Genomic DNA, 15652 nt, shown 5'->3' on the forward strand with positions numbered 1-15652 from the left:
TATCTCTGCATGCATTCCTATGTTGTTTTCATGTTTTTTGTGCGTTCTTGTTGGTTGAAGAGTAAAAAAAAAATTGTAAGAGAAAAAAAGACCCGCGTCACTACATCATTTTTGCAATATGTCTAGGATGAGAAACAAACCTTTTATTTGTCTTGGCCCAAGGTAGTTCCAACTCGCTCCAGTACCATCAACAGTATACAGGATTTTTTGGAAAGTCTGCAGATGAGGAAGATAACACACACTAGGAAGCCAATGTCAGTTACCAGTTTAACCCTTTCACCACCATGGTTTGGCCTAAACCCAGTGTTATCAATGGTGACAATGGATCTGTTTACAGGGAAATGGGTTGAACAGGTTAAATAATATTGACAAATTTCTACATCTATGTTCAACTTTGAGAAGTCCTCTTTCACGGCAATGAAATGAATCTTGCCAGGTTCTGTCACACGTAAGATGCAAACACAGCTATAATTGACAATTTATAATTGAAAGATTCAGTATGTGTGGGCACTTTGCGATGGTCTCTCTTGCGCTCTGACCATGTGGCTAGGGTATTAAAGAGAAAGAGATTAAGGTACTTTAGCACTGATATTGTTACAATTCATTTTCTTGCATCTGTTGGAATGTGCACAGCCGGCTGGTATAATATACCATTGGTGTCATTCTAATGATAAAATTCCTGTCTGATGTCATAAGTATATTTTTGCACTCACAAGTTAACAAAGAAGAGCAAAGTTTGTACTTAACATAAATTTATTTGCTGATAAGAAATACTTTTACAAAGACAAGGACAAATGTTCAGGTTTCTTCATTGGGTTGTATTGCAGCTCTTTCTACTATAAAAATGTTGTGAAAAGATTGCTAGATGGATTCTGTATATGAGTTAAAGAAGTCTGCTGTCAATCATAAAATATAAACAAGTGAAGATACTCTCTCAAAAACAAAAGTTATCTGCAACATCTAAATTCTTAAGAGGTTACTAAAATCGAACATTTTGAATGGCAAAAAAACAGGCATACTGGTGAAGCAATAAATCATATGAAACTAGAATCATTGAAGATGTAACACAGTATGTTTTGAATTCTGAAAAAGAATGATGCTTAAATTTGGAATATACTGTATTTGATGACAAAACAGAAAAAAGTTTTTAAATCATCAAGTCTCATACATTAGGTTTCAAAAATAGTTCTACTGAGAAACTTTCTAGGTGGATCAATTTTTTTAAAGTGAAAAGATATTGCAATATGTCTGTATCGACAGAAACATGACTTTTTTGAATTAAATAATTTTTCAGATCATCTCTTGCGTTCAATTGCCACTACCAGTAGGTCACTAAGTCATTCATATTGTATGTAAATTTAGTGAGTGGAGATAACAGAGTGACGTAGTGGAAATGGCAATTTGAAATGTTGCTGTTGGATCAGTCTGTCCAGTACCACTGCAGTGGTTTCCCCGGACAAACATCATAATCAGTGCCAGACACTGCAGCAACTTAATTAAATAATAGAGTCTATACCATCGAAAAAAGCACAACCACCTCTGGTTGTCAGAATACCACTTCAGGTTCTGTCCACATGGCAGGGCTAGGATGTCTTGATTGTCTCCGTCACAGGCCATGAAGAGTCAAGACTGATATCACATGTTGGAAATTTCAAAACATTTCTTGGAAACACTACTAAAAAAACATTTTCATTCCTGCTCTGTGTTTTCCATATGATTTTAAAAACACTGCTTAATTCGAAGATGGCTCAAAAAATAATGAAATGGCAGTAACACTTTCAAATTTTCATTAAGTAAATGATCAACATCAACTATGGAGTCTAAAGATCTGGCGATGGAAGATTTCAAAACTTTGGAAATTATGGACATGTCTTCAGTGACGTTATCAGCCTGTGATATAGACAATGCTGGTGAATGTATTAGACATCTACTGCACCAATGGTATGACTCTTCTGCCTACATTCAAGTGCAGGCAATTACCTGCAAAACGAAATGCAAAGGATCAGGTCCTGCACTCTATGAATGAAAGAGAATCTCTTGAAATGGAATGTCTACGTTCATATACCATGGCTATATTATCTGGATTCTCAAGATGTAAGTCGCTCGTGTAAAGGTAAATGATGGTTATTTTGGAATTTTTGCAGGTCTTTCTGCACCAGGGTGATTTAGCAAGCACTCTAAGGTACATGTACAACAATTATTCCTATGTCATGAGAATGCCCTGTACCTCTTTGTGTATGATCTAAAGTTGTAATGTGTATAAATTTTAGATTACACATATTTTTGTTGAAGATTTCAAACACAGATCTGTATGATTCTGGAAATCAATAATGCTATAATGCCTGTTGTTAATTTCAATATGGCGTGCATGCTGTAGGTTACAGAGCTCTAAAGGATGACAGAAAAGCGCCAACTTAAACGCAGTACATGCAAGTTGCATTGAATCAATCACCAAAGTTGGGATATCAATTGCTGTTGGTATTTGGAGATTTTTTATTAACTTTGGTATAGCAATGCTGCCATTGCAAACAAGCAGTAAAAAACAAGCTGAATTATGATTGCTGAAAATCGACAGACCGCCAACAAAGAAATTTTTCACCTTCTGCAGTTCACGGGAAACAAACAGTACAACACACTATCAATGACACACAGGATGCGTGTGTAAAGTAAAGCAGCGACAAAAAGTGGAAGAATTTGCTTCTGTTGGAATTCTTAATAGTTACTGATATTCATACCTTCCTCATCCACCTCCAGCTGGGGGTGGGGGCATTGGCCCTCCTCCTCGTCCACCAAATCCTCCCATTCTCCTCCTTGGTGGCTTAGGGGGTCTGACGAGGAAGAATTAGATTGTACTAAAATTTATTTTTTTGCTCAATAATGTTAGGCAACAAGTAAGAAGGGATCAAATATATATGTTGCAGGTTTCTTGTTGGCATACATCATAAAAACTACGGAGTAAATGTGAGTTATATCAAGATTTTCTTTTCAAATTTGCCCAAACCTTTCAAGTTTTCAAATTATAAAAATTGGCATCAACATAAACATATGATAATACATACCAATATGACCAACTTTTTTAGTCCTATACACATTGTGTAAGGGGCGCCTTGGTTTTGTCTGTTTTATAAACTCAATTTCTGACCAGCTCAAAGTAAACATATCAACAAAGCTACTTTCATGGAGAGCATTTTTCAATATATCTTTGTTAACTTGTGTGTCTCAAGCAGAGTTCTAAAACCTAGTACCATCATATAATTAGTGATTACAGCAATGGCTATTCTTCAAAAAGTGTGAATTTACTTTCACTTGTAAATGATTGCAGAGGTAAACATATACATCGTTATCATGTTGTGTCAATGATGCTTTGATATTCAAGTCAGAAGGACAAAAAATGTCTAACATGCAGAATAACTTAGCTAGAAATTATCAAAGCTATAAAATAGAAGTGCTTCTCAAATTGGTCACATTGCCAACAGTGTGAACATTTTCCCATGCAACATATGTTAGAATTAGAAAGCAAAGTTTACTGATTATATTACTAACCCCCATCTGTCGTTGCCGGCTCTGTAATCTGAAGAATAGCCTGTACCACGCTTAGTTAAACCAGGCTGTAAAAGAACAGTGAATTCTATTAGATCATAGATTGCAGACAAAAGACAGTGTATGGTTTGAAAAGGCAACTACACTACAGTGGTTCTACAACTAGCAAATAGTGGGTCATGTTGATCTGTGCTGCCAGAAAGTACACAGAGGTTGTAAAAATAGCTGTTACTGAGTGTTGGCCATCTTGTTCTGAGTTTTAACTTTGCAAAAGGTTGCCTGAAAGAGGAGCAAATTCCTTTTGGGGCGCAAAATACCATAATCCTTCCCTAGACCCTCTACGGCATTTGTACATAACTTTTTCCCCCGATACTCCTGAACTGGTAGATAAATCAATTGGTCTGAGAATACTTTAAGAAGTTGATAATTGTTAATTTACTTACCGAATACATTGTTTGAAAGCTGTTGTGTAAAAAGAGAAAGTAATAAGGTTATATGCATTCAGTCAGAAGTTACATTGGTAATTTATGACAGAACAAAACATACAACTATTAAAATTTCAACACAATTTGAATAAATCTAACCAAAGTCATCATAAAGAATCTGCATACCAACTTTCAACCAAATCTGGCCTGTGGTTACAGAATTTTAGCAATTTGCGGGATTTTCCCTTTTTTAACCTCACTTGCATATTTTTGACACTGACATGTTCACTGGAACAAATTCACATCTCCATCCCTGGGTGCACCTGAACACCAAACACTACGATGGTAGATGCTGCGGTTTTGGAGTTTTTGATGTGGAGACATACATCCGCACATACTAACATACATACATACATAAAGATGCCACCTACCTACCATATTAGCTCTCTTTGGTATATATACATATACCAAATGTGAGCTAAAATCTGTGTCATATGCTGAACTATGATCAAACTGGTATACGGGTAAAAAAAATGAAATCAGAAAAAGTAAAATTTTACTCACAAGAGTGCAATGAAGTTTAGGATTCCCCAGAAGAGTTCTGGAATTGCAGAAATTCGCCATAGTGATCGACTTTCCAAAACATTACCTGAAATAAAATTTGAAGTAGTAAAGTGATATTGCACATTGGTGAAAAAATCATCACCCAGTAGTCTACTGGTATAATGAAATGAAAGTAATTTCATAAAACTGAATTTTTTTCACAGCTTAATTGTTGATTTTAATTTTGATATTGTCCCTAATCAGCATGTTATAATTATAACCTTCTGCTAAGGCAAAGCGCTGGTGTTGAGTATAATATATGGAGCTGCTACACTATTAGACTTAAAGATCCGTTGCTTGAGGATGCTGTCTACGCTCCCTCAAGCGACGGATCTTTCAGTCAAGTACACTATCTAATAGTACACCTTCTTATACACATACGAGGACGCGTGATATAGGTAATGTTATGCTGAGGGGCAAGACTGAAGATTAGTGGACACAGAGAAATTTTATGTGAATTGTTAGTAACGTAGGGAGTCCACTCATATCACCACTTATCCCTTTTAGGGTGTCTCCACTAATCTATTAAGTACTCCCCAACAATGGTATTTTACTCGGGCATTTCTTGAGTGTCTAGTTGATAATTGCAGTGTTGTTTATATAAGACAAATCATGGTAAAGTTATTTGTAAGTGACGACCAATGAAGAAACTTCTTCGCATGAACAGAATGCAGAAGAGACGTGATTTTGAACGAACACGGAGATATGTAGCCACAGCGGATGGTACGAAGAAATGATTTAGCAGTTTGACTTTGATCACCGATTTCCTTGTTATTCTTAGTAAGGGACTGGTCAGTTTCTTCGGCCTGGGGGGGGGGCGGTGGATTATTTTTTGCCGACGTCAAAAGTGGCTGACCCCCCCTATTCCAATTTTGAAAACAGGTGACCCCCCCCTATTCCAAATTTCTAAAACAGGGTGACCCCCCCCCCCCCCCCCCCCCCGGGCGCGACAAAGGTAAAACACTTTCTCTGCTTAACCAGATGTCCTGAACTGTTGTACAGAAATGGATGTCAATCATTAATATCAAAGAGGAAAAAGCAGTGAATCAAAAACTTTGATGGGTGTTAAGACTTGCCAACCATCCAATTAAATCTACTGAGGAGCCATAGAGAGCTTTTTTAGCCAAATCTGATGTGTACAGTGTCTGAGAGGACCTTTCTTGTGTAACATTGAAACCATAAAAGCACAGCTAATAATGACAAAAACTGCCTTTTTAACTGTTATTTTGTTCATAAAAAAGCATCTTTCTACAGAAAACCTATGAAACAAAGGAAAATAATTGCATCAATGAGAAGGAAAGATATCTTGTCATTTTTCTATCTCTAAAATAAGTCACTGTATCAAATATATATTGTGAAATATTTGTGCATGTTGCTTTCTCATACTGATTCTCACAGAGAGAACAGAAAAGTATCAGGAATTTGTCATCCTTTTCATATGAAATGCAGATTTCATAATGGTACACTTTCACTTAGCAAACATCAAGATATCTCTGAAAGTATGGCGCCCGAAGGGCGCGCCAAAAAATATGAAACATCCTGATATCTCTGATATATATGCCTTGTATATTAAAGTCATGCACCTGAAGGCATGCTGAAAGATGTATGATATATTAAAGTAATGAGCCTGAAGAGCACGCTGAAAATAAGCTGAAAAATATTGAACATACAGATATCTCTGATGTATGTATGCTTGATATGTTAAAGTTGGGCGTGCTGAAAAATATGACTGATTATTAAAGTTAGCGCGCCCGAAGGGCGCGCCGAAAAATACAACTGAATGATGAATTTTGTGGCTGACACTAGCATTTTAGGCAATGATGAGCCTGTGTCAAAATTCAAAAACACACTGACCCCCCCTATTGGGCATTTCAAAAACATGGTGACCCCCCCTATCACCAAAGTCAAAAACAGGGTGACCCCCCCCCCCCATGAATCCACCGGCCCCCCCCCCCCCAGGCTGAAGAAACTGACCAGTCCCTAATCTAAAGGAAAATTGTACCCGGCAACCCTTGATTTGATTGAACGACTTTCAATATCCGTTCGACTAAAATATAAACAGTTATAAAGGAAAGAAGCATTTGCCAAATAGGAGAATTTAGTCTGGGAAACATATTACTACAAAGTTTATATTTGGGAACCCGGAAGCAACACGTTTTGCATAGTCACCATACGCACTGTGAGATAACGAAGCGTCGAAGCCATACACTGTATACAGTTGTTGTTGCTGTGTTACATGTAAAAGATTACAGAAAGTGGTTTCTACACATCAGTTCTTACTGAATTGCATTTCGAGGAGCAAACCTGTGAAAGTGAAAAGAGAAACTAAGCACGTTGGGTCAGATAGAAGCATAAATATTGCCTTACTTTCCGATATGTACACCATCTTGGTCTTCTGAAAGCTTAGCTTACGTATCATAAACCACAATGCAATGCAAACGGAAAGGTTCATTTTTTCGTTGGGGACAAAGGTCAACTGAGGGCGTCGTTCTCAGCTATGCAAATTGGGCCGACGGGGCGTTTAAAGTTTAATCAGTGACAAACGTTTATGTATGTATATTTTTATGTACATTTGTAGCGTTCGGAAGACTGGCCTTCTCTACTATGTTACTAGCTAATCTGTTGTTAACTACGACGGACCTTCGCAGGACTTTTACAATTGTGATGTGAACTGTATTCCAAATGGAGCAGAGGCGACCTTCCAGAGAGGTAACAAATAACTGATAATCTAATCAGCTGATTGAAATTGAATCATACAACCCTTTGATTACCATCCATTGGGCTCTAACAGTCTAACTCACCGCATGGAGGTAGGAAGAGCCTGTCATTGGTACTGCTTTCGATAGTGTTTTGAGTAATAGGTCACAGCTTATATAAGTTTCTCATGTAGTATGTATACCGCTTGTTTTGCATTAAAGTGACGGCAAGTTGGCAGGAGGATCCCGGGGACAGCATTGAGGTAGTAGCGGAGAAAGGTATGACTATCCCAATTATGGTCACGGTGGATTAGAAAGTAGACTATCCCATTAGTTTAATTGGTTAATAGATTTGTCCCTTTGTGTTCATGTCGTTTGTACTGGGATGAGCATAAGACATGGTATAGGCGTGTCGGCGAGGGGCGTGTACATCATTGTATGATGGAAGTAATTTTCTGGATGTGTATATTATACTACGTTGGACAACAATCGTTATTTGAATTTCAGTCCGGACTGTGCTTGAATAAAGTACATATATCTGTGTTCTGAGCTTCAGTGGCGGTACCAACTTCAATCTTTATAGACTGCTAATCCCTCAACAGGCATTGCACAAAAGAGCCTCCAGAAATTAATACCCGTGTGTTAGTACCTACAAATATGTTTCAAGGTCTAATACTGCCCAACTGTTTCTTGCATAACCTTGGGATACAAGGTTTTGCCAAAACTATTGTACTTTAAGGCTAAAGTAGTAAAAGTTCCCTTGTTGATTTGTTTCAAATCGTTATTGAGTGGCGCCAATTCTCCCACAGGAATGTGCATTTTAAGGTAGATTAAGAACCTACTGCACATTTTTTTGTTGTGTACCAAAATTGACATGCTGAAGGAGACTGTCTTGTGTCCTTCAGAAAGAGTAAATATGCTAGACTTTCTGTAAACCCCTAAAATTCTAGAAGCAACTTGTATTTTCTATAACAACAATATCCATATTTTGCTCATTTGCTCAATAAAGTCATGTCCATCACAACTCAAAAAACAGAAGTGAACTCATCTACTGCCACAAAATATCTTCTTAACCCAACATTTTGTTTTGTAGTTTTGATAAAACCATAAGCTGTTCTTTTCTGGAAAAGGAAAATCTATGTGGAAAGTTAAATCAATATTTCTATTTTTCTATTTTGCTGGTAAAGTAGGTATTGATATACCAGCAGAGTACATTGAACTCTAGGCATGATGTTATTCTGTTTTCTGTTTGAAAAACAGCAAATGCTGAAGAAATAAAGTTAACTTTTCATATTTCTTTAATTTTCAGATGAAAAAAATTGCCGACAAGGAAAGAGAGAATGACACAGGCAGCTTCTATGATTCCATACAAACCAAAGATGAAGAAAATCTTCTGAACGCTTCCATAGATTCAGTGACTCCACAGTGCAAAGACCCCAAACATCTGTTCAGTCACTTCGTCAAAGGATTTCTTGCCGTATTTTATTTATCTCTAGTAGCAGTGGCAGGGATTGTTGCCTACAATACCATCAATGTTTACGTTGAATCACAGAAGAGGCCTGTTACTTCCATCACGTACAAAGAAATGCAAGTTTATCCAGCACCTGGTGAGTTGTTTTTATTCAAGTTGTGTTTCAATATTATTCTCTCAAAGAGGGACTCACTGTCGTTTTTTATGGAGTGAATTATAACAGATATTTTTCCATTCTAGTGATTATATTTAAAATAGCCACTGTGATTGTTGAAGTTGTTGTATTGATTGAAGTTTGCGTGGTTCAGTCAGTTTTCATAGATTGTTAACAGGTCCTCAGCATACTTTCACAATTCTACCAGAGAATTTGAATCCTGCATATGTCAGTTCTTATGGTGTTTAACCTTCATTCCATTCAATCATTTACCAGTACATGGATGACCGTTCACTTCTGACAGCATTACTTAAAACTTTCAGCTGCTGCCAAGCTCCATGTATCTGAAAAGCTCCTGAACTTGTCACACATCTGGCTTTTGTTGCAGGCATTGTCATTTACTCATCCGACATCAACGCTGTCTTCCTCAGCTGCGGACATTACTACAATGACATTGTTGAACCGCCCACGTTGGATCCCAACCATAAAAACTGTACGTTTGTGGACATCAGCTATCCTAACCCTTACTTTCCTGAGAGGTTTCGCAAGGCAGTGGTTTTCAGAGGACCCACAAAGTTACAAAAGAAGGAGATATTGTTCATAAACTTTAGTCTGAACTTGACTGCCAGGAATTTTAGTGGCATAGAATATTTGCTGTTCCCTAATTGGTACGGTTTCTGGAACAGGTGAGTGAGAAATCCTTTGTACATGTTCTGTGTGAAAAGATGACTCATAAGAATGTTATTGGAAAGCAGAATAAAGGAATTAGAGTACTGAATATGGGGTGTTGCTGTGGATTTTTAAACAAATTTAGTGTTCAACATTCACACCAACTTTCAATCCGTATTTTGCCATGGCTAATGTAACAAAACTCATGTATGAATGTGACGCTTTGGGCGTAAACCTGACCACATCAAATTAACCCATTACTATGGGTGCTCTACTTCCAATTGTATATCAACTATAAGAATATAAGTATCCAAGCCCTTCACTGCTTTTTTAAGCCATAAAACAATAGGAGTTAGCTGGTGTACTGGCCATTTTCTGGCATATCATTGGTCATGCTAATATTGATCTTAGCTTCAAAGAACAACTACTTCAATGAAGGTAAGGTAGAGTGGGCCCTGCATGAGAAACCAGTATGAAAGGCTTACGATGACATTTTTATCAATAAAGCTAGTTGATTTTACATTCATGACATGTGAAATTTGTATAGACATGTAATTCCATAAGTGTGTATAAAATTTCTAGTGTTGCTTATCACAGTTTATGTTTAGATTTCATATCCATGACAATGTGTCAGAGATAACATTCTCATGTCAGCTACTTAAGATAATTTATTGACAGTTAACCTACACGCTTCTGTACTGTATCAAAAGTGAGAGATGGTATGTATACAAGTGTGACAGATGTCCCAGTGCTATCAAGATATGGTATCAGCAGACCACTTGCTCCAGTTTGCCTTTAAAAGCTGTGTTTATGCTTTCATTGTAAATAATGTTTTTTTACCTTCTGCAATTCTTTCTGGTAGTTCTGATAAGGCCAAATTTATTCGAGAATGTGACATCAACAACCCAACGTGGACCTTTTCAGGTGGTATGCTGACATGGATTAAGCTAGCCCTGACAGAAACTTATTACCTTGACAACTCACGTGACTCAGAATTTGACGTAGAGGTCAGTAGATACTGTGTTGTTACATGTATTGACAGTATAGTAAGCTTATACCTACTCTAGACACAGGCAGTGTGTCATTCATTGATCTGTTTATTATCCATTGGCATATGTTCATATATCTGGTACACAGATGCATACAGATCAACATTAACTTAAAGTAAGACCTGTAACCCTAGGTCCTTGACCTCTGAATATTACTTGAAGTGTTGAATTTAATTGAACATAGTCTGGACTTTTTATAATTCACTTTCATCAATGAGAAATGTAGCATACAAACTACTCCCAACCTCACATAACTAAAATTGGCTTTGCTTGCTTGTGGCCTATACCAAGCAGGCATCAAGATTGCCAGATTTGCTGTGATATTGATCGAGAGGGCTTATTATAAATACAAAATGGATTTTCTGATCTCTGATGTGCATGCTCACAACTATAAAACAAAACTTTCACTTCCTACATGTTTATCAAAAAAGTCTCACTAAAATGAGAATTTTGAGATCATTTCCCCAGTTGTGCTTTTATCCTTGATATTTTATCTATTTGGCCAGACAAAATAAATTTTTCATAAAAACAATATTTTTTTCATCTGGCTTAAATCTTGGCTTTCTAAACTTCCTGTCAGTGGAAGCTAAGCTTCCTTTGCTGATTCTCATACAAGTAATGATTCTAAAAGATATTCTTCCCCACTTTTTCCAACACAGGATTTGTAGACAGATTTTGTTGTCATGATTTTTTTGCCATTTTATGTCTGTCATCTTAGACATTTTATCACTATCATTAACTCTAGGATGTATATACTGTGTATTTAATTTCTAATTTCTTTGAAATATTTTTGAAGTCTTGATAAGCAGAAGTGGCCATGAGTAATATGAGAAGCCTTCCTGTCTTATGTACGTCATACTTGAATAAGTATTGAGATATATGGTACATTCCCTTTTTATTTGTATGTAGCTTTTCCTGTTCTGATATTTCCATTCGAAAATAAAACTCTGTATACATTTCCTTTTCCCAGGCCTCCATGGTGAAATACAACGACCCCAGGCCACCGAGTGAAAAAATGAATGAACTTTTCTTCGTAATGTTTCAATGGAGAGACAAGTTTATCACAGAAGCTCACCTTGTAACGACGGTGTCTCCATGGAACACTATAGGAGTACTGTGTGGTGTTTTTCTAACACTTATCAAAGCTGGTGAATTCGCCACAAAGTCTATTAAATGGCTTGTCAAGGCTAGGAGAAGCTTTCAAGATCAAAGACGACCAAAAAGATGAGAAATTATATACATACTAGTATGCATATTGAATGGTGCCTTTCTGTACAGATTAAAATAAGCAATATATTCTTCGTTCAAAATACTTGTCTTGTGAAAAGGTTCATAAAAAGGGTTATAAATTATTATTTAAACAGCAGACTATGCATGAACTAAAATCAGGTTTACAATTAAGAACTAAATTTTAAGTTTTTTCTGCATGTACAATTATACTGTAACGGGTTGAGAAATAAACCTACTATGCTAAGGACACTGCTTTAAGTGTTGAACAATCTTCAGACAACTATTGTTTCTTTCTGTGTCATTCAAAATGTGACTTCCAACAGGAACTTTCACGAGACCAATTGTATATTACCGGTCATCAGTAAAGCTGAAAGTAAAATACACTATGGGAATACCTGTCCAATATGTGCTTTTTTTAGACTAATAAAGAGCACAGGACAAGGATTGCATGAACAGTGCCTTCTAACAAAACCATATTTACATGTGCTTTGATATTCAGTTTTTTTTTATGGGTGCAATTTTATATAGATGATTTCCAAAGTCATGTACAATGTGTGTATATATTTTATGGTCAAGTGACTCACTGGACCGCAGCGGACTCACATTATATAACGATCACCATGTAAAATTATCCATTTATCAACTCATGAACTGCATAATTTGTTATTTTCTTGGTGCCTAGATGACCTTTCATCCTTTTTTTATTTTATGAATTACTGTGGACTATTTTATTTTCACTGGAATTTATTTTAGCTGAAAACAGATTTTCAATGTTTCACTGTGATCTTATTTTCACTTCGTCTAGTCTGACTACATGCAAATGAAAGAAAATTCAAATTTTTACTTGGATTTTATTTTAGCAGAAAAAGGTCAAGTGAAAATAAATTCCAAGTGAAAATAAAGTATTCTACAGTAACCAGTCGGTTATCCTCTCACTCAATGCCGAACTGAATTTGTCACCGTAAAGTATTTCTAGCAAAAATTTGAATTTTTCTTGCAGCTAAATGTTCAAAGTCGAATACCACACACAGTGAGTGGAGGAACTGTGATTTACTCATCACCAAAAAAAAAATGAAAAGGTCACATAGGGATCGTGAACATAGCTGGTTACTTGATGTAACTTTGATCTACCATATGACAAAGTGTATCAACTTATCCATGACAATTTAAACAGTAAAACAACAGACTTTGTAGCATGGTAGACACACTTCTCACCTTATATAAACAAAGTAACAATGCATGATTGTTTACTAGTAGTGATTTCCATTGAATGATGCATGTGCACAGCGAATGGTAAATTCATAAAGTGATTTTTTGATGGTTTAACAGACAAGAAAGTGCAAACTTAGAGGCTCCAAATTGGAAAGTTATATTTTAAATAGTTCTTATTTTTTTGTTGACTTTTAAAAAGAGTACATGCTTTCTAAGTGTACATGTCTGTCCATTTACCAGTGACTGTAACGCTCACGAAATTAGGAATAAATAAATGCAATTTACTCCAGGAATCAGAGTATCCAATCTATAAAGGAGACAAAAGTGGAAAAAATCTTCAAACAGGTGATTGTTTTCAGTCAAACTCGATTTGACTTCAGTGTTCTTTTTGTTGTATTTTACCATCTTTGTGCATTTTCGTTTTTTCATCTCGGAAGGTTTCTTTTCTGATGTAAATTGACCCTTGACAGTCAGGCTGCACCAAAATCATGTTGCCACCCAGTGATTTGAATTTATAGAGGATGTTTTTTTATTGCGACCTGCTCTTACAGTGTGACTCAACATACAATGTACAGTGTACTTTGCTGTCGTACTACAGAATCATTCAGGCTGGAATGTATTGCATATAAAATGTATACGGTATGTTTATTTTCTGACCCTCTTGTGAATGCTAACATTTTTCAGTACTTTTCTGTGCACACCTTTTATTTCTATAGATACTACAGTAAGATTTTAAATGTATATATGAAGTGTTATAGTTTATTGAGAGGGAAGAGCATTCAAAGATAATATCCGTGAATGTTGATTTCACATTCAAAACTTACATTTATTCACAGCAGGTCTGTCAAAACTGCAATTAGTAATGCTGGTTTTTTTTTCGTGTGTTTGACTTTTTCACCTACCATACTCTGTACCCAGGAGGCAGTTCCAGCCGACACAAGGTGGTGGAGTTCATATCTTACCACTCTTTGTAAGGAACAGACTTGATTCAATGGAGATACCTTTAAAGTGGTCTCACTAGAGATACGGCCTTTGACCTTTGCAATGTGTGACACCAGTGTTAAGATCCATCATACACGATATAAAAGCAAGAAAACAGAAACACATCGTTGCAGTCTTTTTGTGGAAATTTGTAACAAATATACCTCTAATGTACCAGTGACTGTTATCAACATCCAGGATATAGTTTCATGAATGGTATAGACACAGATGGTTATTGTTGATACAAACATATACAACAACTTCTTTCGGTATATGATTCAATTGGCAACTGAACATTGGTTTAGAAATGTGTGGCATGATGCCAGAAGGGTGTGCGTGAAGAAAACAAGACAACTATGCAAATGATCCTAGAGTATGGTCTGTTTACTGAGAATGGCTTTCTGTTTGTTATCTTCATCAGTACAAGAGGAGAAATGAAATGTACTGGACAAGTTCAAATTCAAATACAAAGTATTGTTGATCAAAAAACTTGCTAAATGCATCTGGGAGTTTTAAGTATTTGTATCTAGCCTAGGAATGTTTTTCAGTGTTCGGGAACGTAAATTGTTTGGCTGTGAATGTGATACAGAACCATACACAATCCTTTAATACGTCCAATCATTGTACATACCGGTAGCTTATCAACTCATGGCAATAAAAGTATGTTTCATAGTGTTTGTTTCAATGAAATTTCTACCTTTGAAAAACACTGATTTTTTAGCTCACATTTGGTGTACCAATGTGAGGTTATCGTATAAGCTGAATCAGTTATTTGCATCTGATTTGCATGTCTGTATATTTGTGGGTATGTGCGGATGTATGTCCGTCACACACAAAGGCTCCCATACCGCCAAAGCTACCATCTCAGTATTTGGTGTCAGGTAGATGCAGGGGTTGAGATGTGAATTTGTTCAAATGAACACATCAGTGTCAAAAATGTGCAAATGAGGTAAGAAAAAGTGAAATCCTGCAAATGTGCAGGAGGCAATATGCCAGTGAGAAACAGGCAAACTCCACTGATCTTGACTCATTTCCTGTCATTGTTTATGAACTGTTACATATTAACAGACCAGCTGCAACCATAGACAGTAGATGGGGGCAGACCGTTTATACTAAACTTAAGGGGCTTGTTTCTGCTATGCATGTTGCTAAAGTTGACCTCCAGTACCTAAAGTTAGACCTTAATTACTTTTGTCATTCTTGTTTTTCTGGTTTAAATATTTCTTGTTGTTTTTCTGGTTGTACTATGCAGAAATCATTGCCATAACATCAACGTAGAATTTTCCTCCACTGAACAGATAGAAACAACATTTATTGTTGATCATTGGTAACCCATACTAGTATATACCAATTCTGATCAAATTTGAGCGACACCGTATAATTGCGGTATTTTTTTTGAAATGTAGTTATTTCTCAGTTGCTTGAATTTCTTCATAGTTAAGGTTTAGTCCAAGGTAACCGACATAATGATGTAATGTGACTTTTTACTTGTAAAATATTGTAGGCCATGATATGAAAGTTTCATTTATGTCCTTGCATTTTATCATCAGTAATAAACAAAACAAGTTATCCAATATTCTCGTCGTCCGTGAGTGTTTCTGAGTAAGGTATGTGGAATTATG

The 15652-nt window shown here is 36.3% G+C and overlaps 2 protein-coding genes across 3 annotated transcripts; one reads left to right on the top strand and one right to left on the bottom strand.

Moving 5' to 3' along the window:
* Positions 1-735: 735 nt before the first annotated feature.
* Positions 736-7075, bottom strand: LOC139134943 (selenoprotein K-like). The gene is made up of 6 exons (XM_070702046.1): positions 6936-7075; positions 4530-4614; positions 3984-4002; positions 3544-3608; positions 2736-2828; positions 736-1980 (listed from the first exon to the last, which is right to left on the bottom strand). Exons 1-6 carry the CDS (start codon positions 7018-7020, stop codon positions 1977-1979), a joined length of 351 nt encoding a protein of 116 aa, XP_070558147.1. The 5' UTR covers positions 7021-7075; the 3' UTR covers positions 736-1976.
* Positions 7053-15606, top strand: LOC139134940 (proton-activated chloride channel-like). 2 transcript variants are annotated; one of them, XM_070702042.1, is made up of 5 exons: positions 7053-7277; positions 8574-8871; positions 9278-9575; positions 10421-10565; positions 11578-15606. In XM_070702042.1, exons 1-5 carry the CDS (start codon positions 7251-7253, stop codon positions 11833-11835), a joined length of 1026 nt encoding a protein of 341 aa, XP_070558143.1. In that variant the 5' UTR covers positions 7053-7250; the 3' UTR covers positions 11836-15606. The 2 variants fall into 2 exon arrangements, with proteins under 2 accessions (XP_070558143.1, XP_070558144.1); XM_070702043.1 differs by lacking the exon at positions 7053-7277 and adding an exon at positions 7415-7543.
* The last annotated feature ends 46 nt before the right edge of the window (positions 15607-15652 follow it).

The sequence above is a fragment of the Ptychodera flava genome, chromosome 6 (assembly GCF_041260155.1).
Source record: "Ptychodera flava strain L36383 chromosome 6, AS_Pfla_20210202, whole genome shotgun sequence".
In the NCBI taxonomy this organism is placed as follows: Eukaryota; Metazoa; Hemichordata; class Enteropneusta; family Ptychoderidae; genus Ptychodera; species Ptychodera flava.